Source organism: Mchenga conophoros, linkage group LG7 (assembly GCF_057382185.1).
Source record: "Mchenga conophoros isolate Kocher_MC1m ecotype Shallow Benthic linkage group LG7, M_conophoros_male_GT1.1, whole genome shotgun sequence".
NCBI classification, from domain to species: domain Eukaryota; kingdom Metazoa; phylum Chordata; class Actinopteri; order Cichliformes; family Cichlidae; genus Mchenga; species Mchenga conophoros.
The window spans coordinates 29,608,038-29,632,376 of record NC_140532.1 but is presented as its reverse complement, the minus strand read 5'-3'; the positions used below and the strand labels follow the sequence as shown (position 1 = coordinate 29,632,376).

The 24,339-nt window shown below is 43.7% G+C and overlaps 1 protein-coding gene across 2 annotated transcripts in view; it reads left to right on the top strand.

Moving 5' to 3' along the window:
• The window catches only part of mfhas1 (multifunctional ROCO family signaling regulator 1), a 28,375-nt gene extending 4,240 nt beyond the window's left edge, over window positions 1–24,135 (top strand). The window contains exons 2-3 of one of the 2 annotated variants that reach the window (XM_085278793.1): window positions 21,266–21,562; window positions 22,288–24,135. In XM_085278793.1, the coding sequence (XP_085134919.1) occupies window positions 21,266–21,396 (131 nt within the window). In that variant the 3' untranslated portion in view covers window positions 21,397–21,562; window positions 22,288–24,135. Of the gene's footprint in view, window positions 1–21,265; window positions 21,596–22,287 lie in introns of both variants that reach the window. The other variant, XM_085278792.1, reaches the window with a different exon arrangement.
• Window positions 24,136–24,339: the final 204 nt, after the last annotated feature.

The window sequence follows — 24,339 nt, the reverse complement described above, 5'->3', positions numbered from 1 at the left end:
GTCTGATCTCTGATTTCACCTCAGCAGCAGTGCCTGCTTTTTATAGGAGTAAAACTGGCTAACAGCAGCAATGGGTTAATGACCCAGTGGAAGGTTGGGTGACTTTGTGCTTCACTGATTGCCTTTTTTAGCACTTTGGGCCGTTTATTCCATTATACTGAAGAGGAAGCAGACGTTTCTCCAAACGACGCTGTAGACCGAAGGGTTTTGAGTTTTCTTTGAGTGTAATGGACTTCACGGTGTTTCTGCTTCCTGTTTGACTTCACTGTAACATGAGCGTGACATTTACCTCCACAGATTCGCTTTAGTGCTTCTGCGGCTCCTGTTAATCAGATTCAGTCACGCCCTGAATCTCAACGAGGCTCCATGAAACATGCAGAGGATGCCTCAGAGAGCCGAACAAAAGCCTCTGACATCAGGTTAGACAGAGAGGAGGAGGAGGTGCACAGAGGTGCAGGATGCCCCCCTCCCTCCCCCTCTCCCAGCCTCGGGGACATAGTTAATCCTGCTGCTTGTGTTTGCAGCTGCAGTGTGACCTGCTTTCAATGCTGCACCCGTAAAGTGGTCAGCAGAGTCACGTGATGCGATGTAAGGTGTCGCTTACATCATGCTGCTTTTATTGGATTTATTCACATTAGATCATCAGCAGCCCAGCGCAGGCTCACTCAGCTCAGAGCACTTTTTAAAGGAAGAAAATTGGTTTTCTGACACACACACTCCCACAGGAGGAGATGTGCCACAGTCCTTATCCTGTGGGGAAACACCCAGAAGTTTCTCTTTAGTCCTCATGAAGCTCCAGGAGGTGGAGTTGATATTTACTGTCATTTAAACAAGCCAAATAACCAGCTGACTAATCAATAATCAAAGTAATCGTTTGCGTGAACGTCGATCAATGATAATCAGACTGATGCAGACAAAAGTCTCTGTCTGCTCTGGGAGATCTTCAGGCTCTGATCAGGATCAGCAAGTTGGGGGACAAAATAAAAGGGTGGAAGCACAAAGGGTGTTTCTCAAACACGTGAGGTCAGTACCGATAAAGAAGTCGTCTGATATTCTCAGTTTTAGTGCTGTGAATCTGCTGTGATATTCATTTTTATTATCTAAAGTAGATGTTCTTGATGAAGCTGATCTGCGTTGTTTCATTCATGCTTTAGTTTGTGTCGCTGAGTTTTTGGGGTTTCTTCTCCCGACTGTCACCGGGTTCTGCACAGAGCAGTCTGCATTTTCTCTCTGACCTTTCAGTTTAAAGTTCTTCTGACGTGACACGTCATGATTTAGTTTTTCCACCTTCTGTTGTCCAGTTTTGTTTAGTGTGTGAACTGCAGCCTCACTTTCCTGTTCTTACTGACAGGAATGACACAGTGTGCTCTTCAATTGCTGCAGCTCATTTGCTGCTAGGTTCAAAGATACTGTTCTGCATACTTTGGATGTAACAGGTGCTTATTTGAGTTCCTGTTACCTTCTATCAGCTTGCTTTCCATAGAGCGGCAGTATTATATTTTTTCTGTAAACTCAGAGATGTTTGTGGGAAATGGCAGCACATCAGCAGTTTCTGAAACACTCAGACCGACACCATGCCACACTCGGTGACTTACTGTAGATCAGCTTTCTTCATCAGTCCTATCCCCAGTTTGAACTTCAGCAGGCATCTCGGCCATGTCTACATGACTAAATGCACCGAGCTGCTGCCACGTGATTGACTGATTAGATACTGATGAGCAGTTGAACAGATATCTCTAATAAAGTGGCTGAGCGTCAACCCCATTTTGGAGTCGGTGCAATCAAATTCAAAACATTCTCATCCTGAGGTGTCACATGGACCCTGCAGATCTTCACCTGCTGCTCAGTTTTAATCAGCATGTTGGTTCATTAACCCTCTGCAATGAGAAATGTCGAGTCAGTTTGAGTAAGTTTTCTTGCAGGGTCAACAAAGAACTGTATTTAAAGTTAAGTAAACACACCCTGCTTGATAACAGAGGATGATGAACCCTGGGAATGAAAACCGCCCATCATATCTGACTGTAAAAACTGAAACACATTTTTTAAAATGAGCAAAAAAAAAGATCAATAATTGTGTAATAAATGTGGATTGCACAACACTGGTCACTATATTCTTCATTTCCAGTTAATACAGCTGCTGTTATTGTGTATATATTTATTTATATTTCTTCATACATTCTTATATAGTTCTATATTGTGTATTTTGTTGTACAGTTATTTTATTTTCAACTTTAATTTATATATTTTATCTTATTCTTTCCCAGTTAAATTTACCCTTCATTCTAAATTGTGTTGTACAGTTATTTCATTTTTAACCTTAATTTATATTTTATTCCTTCCTAGTTAAATTTACACTTTTTAATTTTTCATATTTATTTCCTATCTTATTCATAGCCTTTTCCTTTTTTTTTCTTTAGGTCACGAGCAGTTGTCCAAGCATTTCACTACATATCGTACTGTGTATGACTGTGTACGTGACAAATAAAATTTGAATTTTGAATTTGTAATTTCAAGGTGGACCCTGCCTGGTCTGAAATATTTGATGCAAATATGATTCATGATGTTCAACGAGTCGTTTTATAGCTTATAAGAGAGAGAAAGTCCTCCGTGAGAGCTCCATGAGCTCGAACACGTCAGGCAGTTCTCTTTTTCCTTTCATTCGTGGAAAAAGAAAGCAGATCTTCTTCTTTTTCTTTTTTTTTTTTAAAGAGAACAACTTTGTTAGTGGGCAGCCGTGGAGTCACTTCCTCCCAGACATCAAACTCAGAAAAAAGGGTTTGTTTTGCAGGGAAAGTCCAGCAGCGGCTGTCAGAGGAAACAGGCTTCAGGTTCAGTGAGCGGACGCAGGTGCTGCCCCGCTTCACGATTAGATAACAGAATGTGGACAGTTTAGAGTTCTTATGATTATTTTGGTGTAAAGGTTTGATTCATGTCACAGGAAAAAAAAAAAGAAGACAAAAAGATCTAGAATCCTTTAAAAAAAATGAACACAAGTAAACTCTGAACAGAACGTGCAGACGTCACGGTTAGCTGGTCAAAGCTCGGCTGCTGCCAGAAGCAGCCAAACTGCAGTTCCTCTGACGTCCAGCAGTGACTCAGTTTTCTTACTGTGGGTAACAAAAACCAGAATAGGAGATTGTGGGGATCCACTCTATTATCAATCTTCTGCTTTTTATTCATATTTAAAGATATACTTGTTTGTTAAAGCACAAAATGTTTCCTCCTTCATGACACCTGTATGGAGGAGAATGTTTTCATAACTCACCTGTTTTAAGGCTTAAACTTTGCATGATTATGGGTGTGGCTGACAGGTAGATGGTTGTAGTTGTTACTTGTCTTCGAGGCTTCACCTGAACTGGATCTGTGGAGCGTGTTTGTGCTGTTGGAGACTTTTGAAGCATTTTTAATGACCTGATCTAATTAATAACGTGGCTGCAGTGAGGTAATTGTACTAACAAAGCATCCATGAAGCTTCAGTTGTGCTGAGTGAAATTTGAGGGTTTTGATTGGATGTTGCTGAGAACAGTTAGCAGGTATCTGAGTCTGTGGATGCAGACTAACCTGGTTGTTTAAAACTGTACTCTGTGGTTTGATTATCATCACTTAATGAAAGAGAAAATCTTCAACATGTGTGAAAACTGATATTCTATTATTTTATTATTTTATCGATAGAGGTCAGGTGGTTTTTTTGGGGGGGGTTTTAAACGGTTAAACAGGATGAGAGGAGCAGCTGTTATTGGATAATCGAGATCAGCAGGCAGTGAGGAAAAAAAGGGACTTGTTTTGGTCCTCTAACAGTGTCCACAAACACACACACTCTCATACCTTTGCAAGCAGATCTGCCCGTTAACGCTGGTCAGCAGAATGTTTCTTCGGGCCTTTTATGGTCATGATATTTTTGGCTGCCGAGTGTTGATCAGTTCGGCTCCAGGGAGTCGAACAGACTAAACATAGTTTGTTCTCGCTGTGGAAGGAACTGAAAAATGTTTGCGTTTTCTCACACTGTGTTGTGTTTCCTCCGTTTGTCTCGCTTCACTGTGACCTCAATGCAAACTCTGCAGCAGGTTCGACCCGTCCTTTGGGGCCCCGGGGTGCACACTGTACATGGCACTGTCATTATTCCCTGACTCACCTGTGAGCTACGCGGATGATTTCTTCATCAATTTATCAGTGATATCAGTATGACTGACCACAGTTCTGATATTTGATGATCCGTTTTTTTAAATTCATTTTTATGTGAAAACTTGTTGTTTTCAAGCTCTGAGATCTGAGGCTTGTGGAAATGATGGAGGCGTCCAACTGAAACACCTATTTGCGATTGCTTTGTCAGTTTTCAGTCTATATATCTTTTTGAAGCACAGATCATCTGTTACAGGTTTTTTTTAAAAACATTTAGACTGTAAAATAAAATGGTAATAATTAGTCAGAGGAGCTCTGTGTGCACATATCGAGCAAAAATACTGTTTGTTCTTCACTGTGAAACACACCACGCTGATGGCTCAACTGTTTGCTTTTGACTGAGTGCACACAAGTGTGGTAAACCTGTGACCTTCACCTCACAGAGTTCACATTGACTGTGCAGAAACTTCTAAAACGGTCTTTATCAGCCCGACTCTGGGTCCTTAATAACAGTTTTGTCGTTTAAAGGTTGCTTCTGATAGCATTTCACCTCTGACCAGCTGTTAAAAAAGAGGGAAAAGTTGTAAAACTGTTGAGTTATTTTAAAATCTAAGAATTATTGTAAGATCATGCACTTTCTGATTTGTAGTGATGCATGCGCTCATCATTCTGTTGCTTTCTTCTACAATCTGCATGTGGTGTATGTTGTCCATCATGTATGTATGTGTGTGTATGTGTGTGTATATATATATGTGTGTATATATATATATATATATATATATATATATATATATATATATATATATATATATATATATATATATATATATATATATATATATATATATATATATATATATATATATATATATATATATATATAAATAAATAAATAAATAATTAGGGGGTGCAACGATATTCTTATCGATATTGAACCGTTCGATACAGTGCTTTCGGTTCGGTACGCATATGTATCGAACAATACAAAATTTGTAATTTATTTTATCAACTTTCCTTCTGACGATGCTGTCTGTGTTGAGCGCTCAGTGAATCTGTGTTCGACTACTCCGCCTAGGCTGCACTGTCGAGCGCAGATCCACTGAGCGCTCAACACAGACAGCATCATCAGAAGGAAGAGCGCAGGGCAAGCTAGCGAGACAGAAGTTAAGCTCTCCTTGCAACATGGCAAATTGAACTTCCCCCACTCTCATTCAGATCTGGCGTTTGGAATTATTTTGGTTTTCATGTGACGTATGACCCTGAAGGTAAGCGCGTCATGGACTAAAGTAAAACAGTATGTTGGATGTGCCATGCAATGCTTAATTACATGGGTGGGAGCTAGCGTGTTAGCGCAGTTAGCTCCTTAACGTGTTGGCCGTCTAGCCCCATGCACGGGGCGATCAGGGGTAGCTCCTTAACGGAGATTTGCCGTGTTGTGGCGTTAAGGTCATTTCAACGAGATTAACCTGAAAGCACTAGTGGGAACACAACGAATATGACTGCACATTTACACCGACATCATCCTAGTGCAAAGACAAGTGGAAGCAGACAAAAATGACAAGCATGCTACAAACTTTACCCGAGTCATTTAGACAGCCGTTAGCACAGGATTCTCCTTATGGGGACCTGATATGTTTAATATGCTGCTGAGAATATAGCCCAGAAGAAGCGGATAGTATAGCTTTTATTTTGGAAAGAGCCATTTCTCTGTAATAAACTCTCTTTTCCAAAGATGAGTGATTCCTCAATCAGATACAGGGCTCGCGATATCGCTAGCCCGACGTCCTGGAGCTAGCGATTTTTCCGGTCGGGCTACCAAAATCTATCTCTGCCCTGCCCATCGGGCTATCATAGGAAGGAAAAATATATGTCAATGCTTTTGCATTCTTTCGGAAATGTAGCTGGGTTATTATGTCATTGGCATCGGTGAGCCACTGTCAATATGTGACATATTGAAGTCGCGTTTGAATTTGCGCTTGTTTTTTTGCTTTCACTTTGCAATCGCGCGAACTGTGTATAGAGAGCGACAGCACTGATCTGTGAGTGATGATAATTTGTGCACCAATTCCTCTGACATCGTCTTATCAATGGTTAGCTTACTATGCAAACATGACAAGTGAAATCTCCCGCAGCTTAAACATGTGAGAGGTTGATCACGCAGAGAATCGCTGAGCTTATGTGAGTCCGTGTGTAAAAGCAGCAGGATATATATTTTAGTTCTGCTGAGCCAAATAAGAGAGGTCAGGGTGAAGAAGTGACAGCCAGAGAAAAGCTTACCACAAAACGGAAAAGTTATGACAAATCAGACTATAAGGCAAAAAGAAAGTGCAGCTTTATGGTTTCATGGACAAAAGAATTTCTGTGGCTGCAATATGACGAGCTAAATAACCAGGGGTGCACATAAGTGGTCCGCAGGTGCGCATTCGCTGTCAAAATAAAAAACACGCACAAGGGTTAGGGTTAAATTTAAAAACTGTACTTTTGAGTTAAAATATATATTTATAATCTTAATAAATGACAAATTAAAAATGCATGAACATTTTTTTTGTATCGAAAAAATATCGAACCGTGACACCAAAGTATCGAACCGAACCGTGAATTTTGTGTATCGTTGCACCCCTAATAAATAAATAAATAAATAAATAAATATATATATATATATATATATGCAGGCTGTGTAAAGATGCCCCAGAGACAATCCAGCACATAACAGCAGGGTGCAAGATGCTAGCAGGCAAGGCATACATGGAACGCCATAACCAAGTGGCCGGCATAGTGTACAGGAACATCTGTGCCGAGTATAACCTGGAAGTCCCGAGGTCAAAATGGGAGATGCCCCCAAGGGTGGTGGAGAATGACCGAGCTAAGATCCTGTTGGACTTCCAGATACAGACGGACAAAATGGTGGTGGCTAACCAACCGGACATAGTAGTGGTAGACAAACAGAAGAAGACGGCCGTAGTGATCGATGTAGCGGTTCCGAATGACAGCAATATCAGGAAGAAGGAACACGAGAAGCTGGAGAAATACCAAGGGCTCAGAGAAGAGCTCGAGAGGATGTGGAGGGTGAAGGTAACGGTGGTCCCCGTGGTAATCGGAGCACTAGGTGCGGTGACTCCCAAGCTAGGCGAGTGGCTCCAGCAGATCCCGGGAATAACATCAGAGATCTCTGTCCAGAAGAGCGCAGTCCTGGGAACAGCTAAGATACTGCGCAGGACCCTCAAGCTCCCAGGCCTCTGGTAGAGGACCCGAGCTTGAAGGATAAACCGCCCGCAGGGGCGTGCTGGGTGTGTGTGTTTTTTAAGATGACTATAGTTTGATCATTTGGCTGATCGGCTCAGCTGTAAAATAACTTGTATATTTCACGTTGTTTTGGCTCCTCGGGGAGTCTGGACCTTCACTGTGACTGGTGGGTATTTCTGTCAGCCTGAAGCAGTCGATGTTAAATACCTCTCTGAGCTTCATTGGAAGTCATGTTGGTGCCAAATTAGACAGCAGTCAAAATAGCTTCTGCTCGAACATCCTGACTTCACAGCTCCGACTCATTGGAGCTTCAGGACCTGACAGGAAAGACTTAGTCTGAGCACATGCCCACAACGTGTCCTCCACAACAATCCTCAGACTGGAAACCCAAAACCCAAACAGACCCAAAGAGACTGTACTCTCACTGACAGTAACTAAGAGTTTATATTCTGTATTTAGAATTTATTTATTTATTTAATCTTTAACAGAAGTGTGCGTGCGTGTGTGAGAAGGACGTGTTGCGGCTGTGGTCTGAGCACTTTCACTCTTGTTGTGCATCTCCAGTTAATCCAGTTAGAGGATGTGCTGGGATTATCCCGGGTCCGATGCAGAGCCTCTTTAACTGTCGTGCTGCAGTCAGTGCAGTCTGTATGCGACCTACCTGCCCGTCAGGTGTTCACGCCCTGCAAATGCCGACCTCCCGCACTTTGTGTTTTCACCGCACAGAGGTGGTTTAGCCTCAGGCTGCCGTGGCGTCGCATGTTTGCCCATTCTGAACCTGAGCCAGGTATCAGTCTGGGCGTGTTCAGACTGGAGGCTCCGACTTTGGATTAACTCACTGAGCTGTTTGTCTGAGCAGGATTTCATTGGACGGGACATAAATCAAATTTAAATCATTTGATATGGAAATATGAAAACAGGGAGCCTCCTGGGAACACATTTTAAAGACATTTCCATATGTTTTTTTAATCACCGTGACGATGTCACAGGTTTTTACTGACTTTAAAAGTTCAGCCTTGAGCAGATGTAGTGTGTAAGCAAGCATCATCTGATTCTCACTCTGAAAGCAGAGTCACAGATTGTCTGGCAGATAATAAATCTTGTGTATGCCAGCTAAAGGCTTTTGTGTGACTGCTGTCAGCAGCCTTTCACCAAGCATCGGCTGAGCACTCACGGAGCAGTAGAGCTGGGCGATATGAGATTTTTTCATATCACGATGTGTTTTTTTCATTTCAGGCGATAACGATATCTATCACGATATAAGCCAAATAACTATATTTGTAAGATTTAAATGTGCCGTTGCTCACAAGTAAAATGTGAAATAATCAGCAGCTTGTTTTTATTTAAATATTTATTTCCCATAATAAGTTCAACAGGGTAGATGTACTTAAGGAACATGAGACTTTTTCAGATAAATAAAGGCAAATGTTGCAAACTATACAAAAGGCAGCCGCTAAAGCGTTTAAGTTTCAAAATAGATCAAACAAAACAGGCTACTAAATTGTCAATTCCACTTAGAAACCAAATATTAATTATAAAAATAAATCTTAGTTTGTTTTACAGAAGAACAGACAAAAGGTCTATCGCAATAGTTTGATTTTTCTATCGAGAAAAAGTTATTTCGCAATACATATCATTATCGTTCTATCGCCCAGCTCTACGGAGCAGTGATTTTTATAAATCACTTGTTTAAATTCTATCATGAGTCCACATGTGTAATGAGCCTCTAAAGATCTAGTCTGAAAAGTTTTACACTCAAACCAGAGTTTTAATGGAAGCAGTAACCTTCAGAGATCACTGTAACAAAAACCAGAATGGGGCATTGTGGCGTTCCACAGGGCTCGATTATCGGTCCTCTACTTTTTATTCATGTTTAAATTATAACACAAAATTTTTCTTCCTTTATAACAAATGTACAGAGGTAAACTCGGGTAAAGTTCATATCCTATTATCAGACTGTGATGAAAACTTTTCACATTTAATTTTTCAACCAAACTTAAAACATTTCTTTTTAACTCTTTACCCCTTAAACACCTACTAAATGTAACCCTTGTTTTCTCTTTTGCGACTTTTGCAGTTTAAGATTTTTTTTTTAATTAAGACATCAGAGAATGAAGGGTCATTATTTTTCTTTGCCTTGTGATGTTTGCTTGAACAAAGAATCCGTCACTGAGGCGTCCACAGCTGTCACACGGCTCATAAACATCTCAGTGTGTGAAGAATCCGCTGTGAGGCCTTCAGAGCATCTGTGATGGTCTCAGGTGAGCAGTTACCTGTGTGTGAGGATGAGGAGCGACATGTCTGAACTCGTCAATGTTTTCACTGAGTGCCTAAAAGAGGAACTCGTGCTGGATCTGACGTCATAAACAATGAAAGCAGTTTATTTTAGACGCTCCATTTATGGTTGTTTGGGAGCTTTCGGTGAGATCATGTGACCTTCACCGGACAAACACTGATGTTATCACTTTGGGGAACTTTGGTCTGTGCTGGAATAAAGAAGCAGAAAGTTTGTGGTTTGTTCTCAGATGATGAGTGATGGTTGGCTTTCAGGCCACCTGTTCAGACACGTTTCAGCACCAGACTCGAGCTTCGCCTTGATGGGACAACCTGACAGGCATTTGTGTTCTTTCTGTTCATGTGAGTGACACATAATGAGATGGTGAGGAAGGCAATCCCGTTACATCACCACACTGTAATCCCGCTCTGTTTGCTCAGACATGTGACTGGCAGCGTGGAGGATTTCCTCATCATCTGACCGCAGATGAGTCGACCTGAAGAGAGTCATCAGGAGAAGGGATGGGAAATAAAAGGAGCTGAAGACCACTCCTGATGTGTAATCTAGCTTAGAGTTAGAGAGTTACTCATGCTCAGAATGGATGAGTCATTTAACTTCTGCTTTTAGACCAGAAACGCTGAGCGCAGACGTGCTGTTTGCAGCATGGCCTTTTGACTCTGAAAAAAACAAGTGTAACTGAACATTCATCAGTTTTCAGAGTTTTGACGGCTAAATCACAGCCTGGCCGCAGCAAGGTGTTTGGCTGCTGAAAGCACTGCTCCCCGCGAGCAGCTGTTTGTCAGCTCAGTAAATTAGGAATCCCGACACCCTTAACATCAGCCCTGCAGCTACTCAGAAAGCAGCCGCCGCTCACAATAAGAACACATCCGTTTGTCTCTACAGTTTCCTTCCAGGTTTATTGCTGGCACTGTTGGCTTTATTTAGACAGCACTGGGCCTGCCGGAGGTGGAAACTCAGCCTCAATCTTTCAGTCAGCAGCTTAGACAATAAACGCACCGCGGGAGGCTCGTTCATTGATCGCAGCTCACAGTTTCAGTGGAATTTAAGAAGGTAATGTGGAAAGTGAAAAGTGGGAGCAGCTCAGTGAGGGCTGCAGGAACGCATTTGTTCCCTGGATGCAAACACAAACCACGTCTGGAACACAATGTGTGTATTTTAAGATGATTTTTATGGGGATGTTAAATCGCCAGAAGCCTGATTTATGGTTTCTGTGCACAGACTGATGTGGACTTTGAGCCCAGCAGACAGTTAGAGCTGACACTGGTCTGCAGTGTTGGTGTCCTGTGCAGCACACACTAACACTGCAGTATCAATGGCCTGTCACTGAACCTACCTGTCCCTGGGTTTTTTGCACCTTTTGGCTTGCTTTCCAACAACTACTGAACATAAAAGTTTGCAATTTTTGGAGCAGCATATTCCTGCTCTGATTTCACCACTGGCTGAACCTCTGACGTTTACATTGTTTGTATTGTACATACATCCAACTGTACATCCTGCAGTTACTATGTACAGAAAACAAACTTTGTTCATGCTGCAGCTCTTTAACCTTTAACCTTATATTCCGGCTCTCTCTGTATGTAAAACTGTTCTTTTGCACGTCTGCTTAGAAGCAAACTCCATTTCCTGTTTCAGCACTTTGCACAGCGACAAAGTTAAATCTAATCTCCATTCTGCAGATAAGAAACTCTTCATGTCTCATTAAATTCCATATTTAAAATGTTTTGGCTGACACACTCCCATAAGGCCTCTAACCCAGTGAAGACCAGCTGCTTTTATTTCACGTTTTCAGCTTTGTGATCAAAAAGCAGATTTAAAAAAAGTCACGGCTGAAACGGGCGGAATATTTGCCCTTGCTTCATATTTACTTTGTAGTTATCCTCCTGTGATGGCACAGAGATCTCGCCTGCTCATAGAGTTCTTCTACAGGAGCGCTGCTTTATTAACTTTTACACATTCAGTGATTACGAGCTCTGGACAGATGGATCCAATCGCCACAGCTGCCGTCGTCATGCTGACCCACTGTTTGCTGAACTGAACAGTCTTCAGCCATAAAAACCACTGAGATACAAACACAGGACTGCAGTGAGGAGAACCGCTGCGCTCACTAAACCAGAGCATTTACAGTCCATTAGTCTGACCTCCAACACGTTACCGCAGCCTTTTTCTTTTCCCGTCATCGGAGAGGGAGCAGGCACAACGTGCTGCTTAAGGTTAAAGTGTCACACTTGAAGCTTTTTGCCTCCTACTTCCTGTTGTTTCCAGTTTGTTAAACTCTGAGTTCAGTCAGATTTGGTGCTTTAAGCTGTAATTCATGTTTTTGAACCACGAGGTCAGGCCTTCAGATTCTTGTCTGGTTAAAATGAGCTTTCGGTTTTTTGACCCCCAGTTCTTGTCGGTTCTCGTCGGAGCAGCTGGAGCGTTTCTCATCGCCTTCTCCTCTGAACACGCCTGCAGTGTTTCTGGAGTGTGAGGATGAGGAGATCTGCTGTCTGTTGGTCTGTCGGCCTGAGACTGAGTAACACAGGAAGTGTGTGTGTGTGTGTGTGTCTGATATTTAGCGCTCTGCTTATTATCAGGATTATGTAACAGCGCTGTGGGGTCATGTGATCAGACTGCAGGATAATGACCTCGCAGAGCAGAGGACGTCGAAGAAGCTCCGACTGGTTTCACTAAAACACTGAAAACAGTCCAGATACATGATGTGATGAGAAGAGCCTGATCTTGAAGGACAGCGTCGGTTCATTTGAGGCTGGTTGATCCTCGACATCTGTTGACATGTTCAGAGTGAAGGTGCATGGCAGAAACAGAGAAGATAACGCGGCATTCACAGGGAGGTGATGAACATGAAAATAAAAAAGATGTGGGTTTTATATTCAAACAGTTTTTAAAACAAATAGATGTTGAGAGTGATCGTATGCATGAAGATGTTTGAGTTAAGGAGGATAAATGCAGACATATTTCATGTTTCTCTCCCGCCTGTGTATTGTCTTGAGTTCACCTGCACCATTATAACATTTTACTTCCTGTTTCCCTGTTTGTAGCTCGCTGTGTTACTGCCCTTTTCTTCTCCTGAGTGAGTTCACCTGAACCGTTCTGTCCAATCTTTGCTTTATTTTCTGCCTTATTATTATTCATTTGACTTCACCTCTGCATTACTGTCCCTCTTTCATTCTTTCACCTTTTCTCCTTTCTTCCTGTTCTCACCCTTGTTGTTGTCTTCACTGTCCCGGGTTCACCTGTGTTGTATTTTCCTCTGCTCGGTGCGCAGCTTTGTTTATCCTGTGTATCCTGGTTCTGTTCCAGAGCCTCACTTGCTTTCTGTCGTGTAGCAGAAACGTTCTTTACTTACCTGCTCACTGTTTTTGTGCAAGCGCATCGCTGTGATGCGAACTCTGTCATATTGAAACCAGAAGTTGGGTCACAGCACGCCAGCCTGAGTACGTCAGGGTGGAAAAATTGTGACCTTTCCAAAAAAGATCCCTTTTGTAAAATGTTTGCTTTCTGTCTGACTGAAAGGAAACACTGAAATACGCTTCCTGGAACTGAGATTTCCATCGGGGGCATTCAGCGGCTTACATAATCAGCTCGTTTATTCAGTTTTATGTTGGAGGAGGTGGGAAATATACCACGCTGAAATAACCCCAAATTATCTGCTCAGCTGTAAACCATTTAATGTCATTACACAACAGCTGGACACACACACACAGAGGGCGAGTGGAGGATTATTAGCAGCAGATTTCTGGGGAATCCCGGAGTTTTGGAGAGAAAGCAGAGGCCGGGATGTGAGAGGAGCTTCAGGCTGTTTTGCACAGGGAAGTGAAAGTTTCTGACGTTTGTTCTATTTAACGATCAGAGGAAATAGAAATGCTTCATCATGAATCCTCCTTACATTCAGAAGAAGTGAGATATGTCCGTGGTAGTAGTGTTGGTGAGTTTCACAGCAGCTGTGCCGATCCTGAGCGGTTTTAATAGTTGCCTGTGAAGCTCAGATTCTCTGGCAGGTAAATCACCAGAACAGAAACACAGACGGTCCATCGTTCACTGTTTGGATCCTCAGCAGCATGATCACATTCCTCTCATACCTCCACAGCAGAGATTGCCGTTAATCCTGCTGCTCGGGTAGCGTGGCTGCGCTCAGACCTGCCGGCTGACCGGCTGCAGTTATTTCTGGTGGTTTTCCTGCGCTCTGGAAGTAGGCCACGCATTCCTGAGGATCGGCCTCACTGCCAGTACAGCTGCTGATCACAGGAGATTAGCGGTGCGGTCACGGTATCTGGGTCTGCCAGAGTCTGAGGCGGCTCTCTGAGACTCATCCCGCCACCTCATTCTGCTCCATTTCACATATCCTGGATTTTATGGAGTGCAGATCCTGCTCGCACACTTCCTTGACTCAGGGCGGCAGAGCTCACTGCTCAGCGGCGTTCAAACTGATGCTACTGTTAGGTTACAGAGCAGAAATGTAGTCAGCAGATTTAGTTTTTCATTCCTATCAGCTGCTGTGGAGAAACTTATTTTCAGCCAGTTAATAATGATGTGGTAATATAATCTACTAGATTCTCCTGAAACGTCCTTTTCGTGAGTGTTTCAGTGTTAGAGATGGAGCAGAGCCTTTTCTTTGTGCCTGAGATCCTGGTGTGGTGTCCGGGGTCTGCACTTCTCTGTGTATTTATAGTTGGCTGTATTTCACAGTGTCAACTGTGGGCCGTGGAGGTTTTCTGGTGCTTTGCTGCTGGTCTTTGGTTGAAATGCACATCGCGAGCTGCTGTTTTTCACCTTTGACCTTTGAGTCCTGAGCTGCTAACAGTGGTGACAGCAGCAGCAGATGTGAAGGCACATTCAGTGACCTTTAAAGCAGAAACCAGAGCTCGGCCGCCTCGCGGATCCTCTTCAAATAGTCCTCGACGAGAAAAGCTGCGCAGCGACGAGAATGAATGAATGAGGAGCAGCTGCTGCCAGGCTGACAGAGGCCATCGGCTCAGTCTGAGGATTAACACTTCAGTGTGTTAAAACAGAGGAACACACACACACACACACACAGTGAGGCCTGGAAAAAGACAAACGGCTCCTGTTAACACATGCGTGGGTCTGCACGTGCTCAGTAACCCCCCAATCATCTAAGCTGTGTGCTCTAATAAACTATGAAGCCTTTATCAATCAGATCCTTTGATACTGATCGTCGCTGATATGGAGACTAAATGTTTCTCAACCACAAAGTTCAAACTTCAGTCCTGATCAGAGAAAAATGATAAAGTGTACCGGGAGAGTGCACTTCGGTGAGTCACCTCTTTAAACTGTATTTGGTTTAAAGTTTGCTTGGCTGTTGGAGCCTTTTGAAGCATTTTTAATGGCATCACCTAATTTGGCTGCTGTGCGGGTAGTTTGTGTCACAGTGGCCATGTTTGTCTGTTATATACAGTATATGGGTGCTGGCTCTGCAGCTGCTTCATGAGATAGTTATGGAAATAAAAAATAACTTATGGGCTGAAGCATCTCCACCCTGTAAACAACGAGTCTCAGTGAGGACAGCAGCAGCTTCACGGCTCTCAGCAGGACAGCGAGGGGTTGGCTGAGGTCGATGATGTCCCCTGAAATCTCTTGGCAGCGATTTAAGCAGATTTCTGCTCCCGTGTGATGTTTTGTTCTGAGCCGGGTCGTCGCCGTGGCCCAGTTATCGCCTCGCTCTGTGTGCAGCGGTGAAAGCAGAGACGGGATCGTCCCTCATCAATATGGAGCGAGGGTGACTCTGCAGACTTCTCTGTGTGGCCTCTCCGGCTTTGTGAACAAATTTCTATTTCAGGTCGAAGGCTGTAAATATTTAAACAGCAAATATTCCAGCAGGATGAGTGACGCCAGGAGGAGCGAGGCGAGACTGTGAACAGTCAGCAGACCTGTTTGTGTTCACAGTGATGAACTGATTCAAACATGAGATGAGCCTTAAATACGGTTCTTTACTGTCACGTCACATTACTGAGGGGCAGCAGGAGCTCGTCTGTGTGAACACAGTTTCCTGTTTAGGATGAGGAAACGTGAAACTGTCAGAGTAACAGACTGCTGTGTTTACAGGCTAATCGGAACCGGGGAGTTTGGTGTTATGAATTTATGTAGAGAGCTAAATCGTGGCCAAAAAAGTCACTGAAATAAAAGAAAATCTCTCTTTAATAAGTGAATAAAACAGGGCAGCAGAGCATGAGCACTGGAAATTCTTCATAATGACTCCAACATTCAGCTTCAGCAGAGAAAAGTTAAAAAATGAGACTGTTTTAAAAAGTGGAACCATCAGATTTTTTGTCAGTGTTGCTTGAAAAACTTCCAGAGGGTCGGACTGGCTGCAGACTAACTTCCTGTTTCAGCTCTGGAATAACCTCCCCGCTGCAGACGTTCTCTCACAAATCCTCAAATCGTCCTCACAACAGAGGAGGAAATGAAATCGGAGGTCTGGGCAGTTTTTGAATGGAGTGAAACTACTTCTCTCATTTTCCAAACATCCCAGTGGGAGTTTCCTGGATACGGGTACACTTTCCCCTCCTCCTCCTCTCTGCGAGTGGCGGCTGTTCCCTTTTATGGCTGACAGCAAAGGAGCAGGAGGGAGGACATGACTCCTCTACCTGCTGATGGTGTTTGAGGGGGGAGGAACATTCCTGTTCCTTGAAATCAGGTCTTTGTGGCTTTCTGCGTGACTCTTCTCAGTCAGAGGGAGGAGGAGGAGGAGGAGTTATTAGGCTGTGGCCTAATTCAGGGCACACAGCCGGATGTGTGAGCCGTCAGCTGCGTCCACTGATGAAATAAACATCTGATCTCCGGCCGTGGCAGCAAAGCTCAGCAGCAGGTTAGAAACAAACTGTAGCTGAAGTGACTTTGAGGAGCAGGAGCTCCTGCAGCCACACAGCCGGTGGCAAAGACCTGCAGAAATACTCAGATGTAAAATATCCCAGTACTTCCGGTTGCTCTGCAGTACTCGGGTTTAATGAAATGGTTATGATAGAGCTGTTTTTCCTTACAAATAATCGTCTCTGACCGTAACTCTGACTGTGTCTGTGACTGCTGGCTTCAGGCCAGCAGAGCCAGCAGCTGCAGACACTTTGAGAGAACGCACACGATCAATAAGCCTAATGGTTTAAGTGCTGCTGAGACGGACGGACAGACGGGCTGTGAGTGATGTTGGAGGCAGCTGATGTAAAAACATCCGTCGGAAACAAATCTACTTCATTTCTTTGAGTCGTAGCCCCCATGACACCACCCGTAGATTTATAATCACCTGTTCTGGAGCCTGTAGGTAAGTTAGCGGCGTGCTTAGTTCGATGATGGCATTAAAAATGCTCCAAAAGGCTCCATGTTGTTATGAAGGAGGAAACTTTTTGTGCTTTGACAAACAAAAGTAAAATTTACACATCAATAAAAAGCAGAGGATCGATAATAGATGCCTGTGGAACTCCTTTGGGTTTTTGTTACCCACTCTGATGGTTTCTGCATCCAGAAAAACTCTGGTTTGGGTGTAAAATACTTACGGCTGGATTTTTAGAGGATCATTAAAGATGTGAACTCATGTTTCTTAACACAAACTCTCAATCACTCCTCAGGAGTGAAAGAAGCCATCTATGTCCACTGTGAGCGACCATCTTTGAACAGAGGCGGGGGTTTACAACACCAACTCTCTGCCATCTATAATCCAGTTTTGAGTTCCCTCCCCAGAGGCCTTAACGCCCACTCACATCCTGGACCATCTGACCTCAGGAATTCGCATGATAGGGTGGGGCCAGGTTTCACAATGAGCACACCCGAAACCCTGGCTGATTGGGACCCACACCCAGTTTCACACCTTGGCTCAGGCGATTAGAGGATCATCAGGGGGTCCTTTATCCCTCTGTGGGGGGAAACTCCCACTAGGTTTAAATCTGGGACTCCCCACCATTTGGTGAAAGGTCTTCAAGCAACTTAAAGAAGCTCCTTTGACTACGATGACCTGGTCATCGTAGTCAAAGGAGCTTGCAAAGAAAAGCGTCTGGACTTCTTTAAGTTACTTGAAGACGTTTCACCTCTCATCCGAGAAGCTTCTTCAGTTCTAAGGTCAAATGGTGGAGAGTCCCAGATATAAACCTAGTGGGAGTGTCCCCCCACAGAGGGACAAAAGGACCCCCTGATGATCCTCTAATCCCCTGAGCCGAGGTGTGAAACTGGGTGTGGGTCCCAATCAGCCAGAGTTTCGGGTGAGTTCATTGTGAAACCTGGCCCCACCTTATCATGCGAATTCCTGAGGTCAGATGGCCCAGGATGTGAGTGGGCGTTAAGGCGTCTGGGAAGGGATCTCAAAACAGAGGCACAGAAAAGAAGATCAGACACCAGCGAGGGAGGATAAGAAAGACAGACGCAACAACATTGTCATCCCCTATGTAGCCGGTGTATCAGAAAATCTCAGGAGAGTTTTCTCCAAGCACGACATCCCGGTGCATTTCAGACCCAGCAACACGCTCAGACAAAAACTGGTTCACCCGAAAGACAAAACGCCAAAACACAGACTTAACAATGTGGTGTATGCTGTACAGTGCAGCGAGGAATGCCCAGACCTCTACATCGGAGAGACCAAACAGCCACTTCACAAGCGCATGGCACAACACAGAAGAGCCACCTCCACAGGACAAGACTCAGCAGTCCATCTGCATCTTAAGGATAAAGGACACTCTTTCGAGGATGCCAATGTTCACATTTTGGACAGAGAGGACAGATGGTTTGAAAGAGGAGTGAAAGAAGCCATCTATGTCCACTGTGAGCGACCATCTTTGAACAGAGGCGGGGGTTTACAACACCAACTCTCTGCCATCTATAATCCAGTTTTGAGTTCCCTCCCCAGAGGCCTTAACGCCCACTCACATCCTGGGCCATCTGACCTCAGGAATTCGCATGATAAGCCGGGGCCAGGTTTCACAATGAACACACCTGAAACCCTGGCTGATTGGGACCCACGCCCAGTTTCACACCTCGGCTCAGGCGATTAGAGGATCATCAGGGGGTCCTTTTGTCCCTCTGTGGGGGGAAACTCCCACTAGGTTTATATCTGGGACTCTCCACCATCTGACCGTAGAACTGAAGAAGCTTCTCGGATGAGAGGTGAAACGTCTTCAAGCAACTTAAAGAAGTCCAGACGCTTTTCTTTGCAAGCTCCTTTGACTTCACAGACACAAACTCTCAATCTTCACAATAACTTGGACGTGTTTATTTCTTCTGTAAAACGCGCTGGATATTAGAGGAACTGCAGGTTTTTGCTCCTCAGCCATCACTTTGCTTTTCAGCTCTGGAGCTAGATGATTGGTTCTCACTGCAGCTGAACGTTTGAGATGCAGTTTTGTGTAATATCAGTGACTCACAATGATGACAGGAAGCTGCTAGAAGGTCACAGCTCGAAACCTTGGCCTTCCTGCTCCGGAGAGCAAAATGATGTGCCATACCTGCTGGTCTGCTGCTCTGAAGGCACACTGGGACGAAAAGCCAGATTAACAGATTGATCTGACCAGGAAGAATTATTCTGAAAATCCTGGAGATTCAACATCAGTCAGCTCAAAATGTGGCAGGTCACCACTGTGCACACTGCCACAAATCATCCAACATCACGAGCACATCTGGCATTTAATTTGTGTAAATGGTCACGGCTTCAGTCCCGAGCTGCAGGAGGCTTGTATTATCTCTCTGCAGGTTAGGATATTGTGTGTGTGTGTGTGTGTGTGTGTGTGTGTGTGTGTGTGTGTGTGTGTGTGTGTGTGTGTGTGTGTGTGTGTGTGTGTGTGTGTGTGTGTGTGTCAGATAAAGCCAGATCACAGTATTATTCTGCTGATGCCCTGAAAATGAAGTGAATGTAATCCAGGCACTGGCTATGGAGCGTGCTCAGTGTTGTTCGTGCAGCAGAGTGATGCATTGGGCGTGTCTCTGTTAGCGGCTGAATGATCAGCGCTCTGCAACAACAAACACCCAGGTGGAGCTGAGTGTCGGAGAGTACATTATGAAAAACATAAACAGAATTAGCATTCCTTATGAGAACATAAGGAATGCTAATTCAAAATGTGGAAACTGATGAGATTGTCAAAATAAAACGGGAAATAAAAAGCAACTCAAACGTGTTGTAACAGTACTGGAGGGCGTGTCACACGCTTCCTGAGGTCATCCGTCATCCACCCTCATCAGTACATCCATCCAAAGATGGAGAGCGCTAATCATTTCATAAAGTGCAGCTTAGAGTTATAAACAGAACACGTGGCTACAAGCTCAAACTAACCCAGTCCAGTTTTCACACAGTTTTCCATGGATGGAAAAAGATATTAAAATGATTTATAAACATGGTTTGAGTAAGAAACTGAATCCCGGCGGAGCTCGCGTGAACCTCCTCAAGCAGTCGCCGGCTGGGCTCTGAGCTGTTCGATGAGGAGGGAGCCATAATGATGATGAAGGAAAAAGGATGTCTGTGTCGATCTGCAGATGGCAGCTTTTCTTTGTTTGCCAGAGAAACACACGAGGGATCACACAGGAAGTGTGTGCGTGATTTTAATCGTATTTTTATCCACAGCGGAAACACAAACGATGAGGACGCCTTATAAATGGAGACGTGCACAGGAACGGCGTTCAGCCCTGCAGGAAACTGAAGTCAGAGAGCCGCCTGTGTGCAGCTCTGAGCTCAGACCTGTTACTGCTTTACAGAAATCTCGCCTTGTTATGAGTTCTAATAACAGTGGAGAGAGTAGAAGAAAAACGCCCTGCAGAGCACGAGAGCTGAGACACTGAACTAAACATCTCTGCCTCGACCTTTAACCTTTCACCTCCTATAACCATTTCCCCTTTTAAGTATCTTTATCAGCAGGTCATGCTTGAAGAAAATTCAGAGCTCTCGTCGTCATGAAATTCACCCCAGTAACACAAACACATCTATTCCTCCGCACTTTTAAATTACATAAAAATGAGGGGAAAAAATTATCCTGAATCTGAATCCAGGCTGAACTTTGACCTCAGAGACCCTCAGCTGTGTGCACTAGCTAAACCTGCAGCAAAACCCAGGACTGACCTTAAACTGTAGTTTACAGAGGAGGACCAGGCGCCCCCTGCTGGTGGGACTCTGCTCTGCAGCATGAAGTCACAGCTGGACGTTGCTGCCACCTTGTGGCCGAATTCATAAAAGCTTCTGCTGCTGCAGGTTCTTACTAAAGACAAGTAAATGGAGTTTAGTGTGAAGGATTATTGTTGCCTGTAGATGTCTGTGAGTCTTCAGTTATTTAAATTTGTGCCAGCAGTTTATTATTAAAAAAAAACAACTACAAATCTAGAGGCGAGAACAGGAGAAACTTCCAGAAGCTGGAGGCGGATTTGCCTTGAGATCTGTCTGACTGGCAGATCAGTGTCCACCCAGCATCCTGGTCCAACATCAGATAATTTATTGTTTTATATCTGAAATGCTGGAGGAGAACTTTTCCTCCCTGATAACAGCAGAGCAGCTGCCTCTTCTGTTCCTAAAACCAGAGCATCCTGCTTTCTGTACGTGTGATGGTTTCTCTGTGATGTTTCGGGAATGTCCTACTTCCTCTGTTTCCTGTTTCCTGTATTAAAGCGTCTTTGATGTTCTCGCTGTTGCAGGTGAGCTGCTGAGCCAGCCGCGGCCCGAAGGCCTCACCGAGATCGTCTGTCCAAAGAATGGCTCGGAGCGGGTCAACGTGGCCCTCGTTTACCCCCCGACCCCCACCGTGCTCAGCCCCTGTCTCAAATGAAGCCCCGCCCACCCATCTACACCGACCTGGCTCGTCTTCACTGCGTCACCAGAGCCTCCACCTCCGACCTCCGGCTTCCATCGTCTGTCACCTTTCTGAGCCACCAACCACCACTTCGCGTCCTCCACAGTCAGAGCGAGCGGCTCGACGGGTCTCTGCTTCACGTGTACGTCAGTAATTACAGAACACAGCAGCGAAGGTCAGAGATCACCAGATGCACTTTTTTTGTTTTGTTATGTTTGTATTTTTGTTTACAAACATTCAGGTGATACAAATAAAAATAATGATTTCGTTTATCAGCTCCATAAAAACAACGGACACTGCGATGGATAGAAAACCTCCACATTTTATAATCTGTAAAACCAAACATTCGGTTTAATCAGGTTATTTATTTTTTATATTTCAAAAAAATAATAATAAAAATAAATTAATAATACTGTATGAACAAGTATTACTTGTATTGTGATATTACACTGAGGAGAGTGTGACCTGAGTTTTTCCTTCCCACTGTCACCAAAGCGCTTGGTCACAGGGGGCCGTCTGATTGTTGGGGCTTCACTGTATTGTTGTAGAGTCTTTATCTTATCTTATCTTAACTGTTGTTGTGATTTGAAGCTTTATGATTCAAATTAAATTGAAATTAATTTTTTTTACTATTATTTTTATATTTCAAAGTATAAAAAAGTATATGTTTTATACAATGACCGTACTCTGTCGTGTTCCTGGAGTTCATTTTTCCTTTTGAAGTTTTATTTGCTTTTCTTATTTTTCTTACTTTGATTTTATGTAAACGTTGCTACAGTTACATTTTTTACGTGACCATCAGACCGAGTGAATTAAATACTCTTTGATTTCACCTGGCGGCTATTTAACTTCCTGTTTGTGTTGCAGGTCTCTGACGCCTCTTCACGTCGCACTGAGCGGTATCTGAAGAGCTTCAGTGAGCCCGACGCGATCCACACAGTCTGTAGCATCTAATGAGGGTTCCTCCTCCTTGGTCCCGTTACCGAGTCGCGCTGCTTCACACGTTTCTCTCTGAACAGTAACGCCCACTTCCTCCTGTGTGAATCTACGGCTGTAAAGACTGAAGGACATTTGGATTTTCACTTATTTCGTACAGTTTGTCGGGAGGAGTCTGTGAAACTGAGGTTCGGGTCGCCGCTGGAGACACAGAGCGACTCTGATCACGACGCGCTCTGCGGGAGATCTCAGGTGATGATGGGACAGACGCAGTTACAGCATCAACGCTGTATCAAGCATCAGGAAGTGTTCATTTCACACAGACAATGGAAAATATCAGCAACTCACACATGACTGTGAGAAAATAATGGGAAATAATGCTTACCAATGGGAAACAGTGGGATTTAATGGTTAGCAATACAAAAATACAAAAGCAATGGGAAAACAATGCAAAGCAGTGGGAACAACGGCTAACAATGGGGATAAATGGATAATAACGTTTCACAATTAGAAAATTGATGGAAATTAAAGGTAACAATTACAAAACTATTATGGGTTCAAAATGCAGAAATCGTGAAAATTAATGATTCACAATTTAAAAATGAGGTTACTAGCTAACAGTGTAGAAACTGTTAGCTGTGCAGAAATAATGAGAATTACTGTTTCACAATTAGAAAACATTGTAAATGATTGGTGATGGGCTCTGTTAGCTCTGGGAGAATGGGGATGAGCTAACGGGGAAACGCATAAGTCTTAAAACCACAGGTGACAAAAACAGCAGGAAGTTCAACCATTTTTCCTCTGGCGTGTTTTACCCTATTAGTGACCTTAATTAATAAATGAACTTAAGTTCATGAAATAAGTAAAAGAACAAAGTTGTAGAAGCTCTGAGAGCATCAGGGCTTTGAGGGGGACATTTTTTCTTTTACTGTCTCTCCTTCTCTGATGTTCATCAAATTAGGTTCAGTTCATCTCCCATGAAACCCATGAAAAAAGCAGCACTAGTAGGACCATGTAGCCGTTCACTGAACATTTCTTTTTTTGTTATTATCTCGTGAATATATTTCTCCTAAAACATTTCGGGCTGGGACAACAACAGTCACACAATCACATATTATCATGTGTGCAACTATAAACACAATCACAGTGTTTAACCGTGTGACACAAACATTATTCACGACACTGTAACAGAACTGAACAGGTAACGAGGTTTTAGAGAGAATTTATTTAAAAAAATAAAAAAAAAAATTTTTTTTTTAACTTGAAGATGATGAAACTGATTTTTTTCAGCCGTGAGAAACAGGAATGCTGAGTGTGGAGATCCTCTGACTGAGCTGCTCAAACATTTCCACAGTGTGGGGTGTGCAATGGTGTGGGGCTGCTGAGGTTTCGGAGCCTGTGGTCTGCACTCGCTCTCAGACACACTGTGATGAACACACTGATGTGAAGGTAGCAGATGAGCCTTCGGGCCGAGGATGTGGCACGTGTACAGATATTTGTGCGTCTTCTAATGAAACCACAGTGATTTCTACATGTTGAACTTCTTTTCACTGTCTGATGAAAACACTGACACGTGCTGATGGGAAAATGTTGTTGTTTGTAAATAATATCTTTATTTTTGTATGTTGGCCTGAGGTGTCGTCACTCGAGCTTTGACTTTCTTTACAGTGCAATGATGTGCATGACTCACTGTGAGGCTGCACACGGGGTTTTCTATGTAGCTCCGTCCAGCGTCTCACAGTTCATCATGAAATACCAAATAAACAATGACTGCTTTAATACCTGCAGGCCATGTCATTCATTCACGCTCTAAACACAGTTTCACCTTTTCACTGGGTAAATGTACAGTTTGTAGGTCACAACTGCACAAACAAGGTCCAGAGGCCCAGTTCAGTTTAGAATTCAATCAGGAGAAGCCTAGCAGTCAACTAGCAGCTACAACCAGCTGTGTCGCCATCCACCTGTCAGTCAAAAGGCCACACC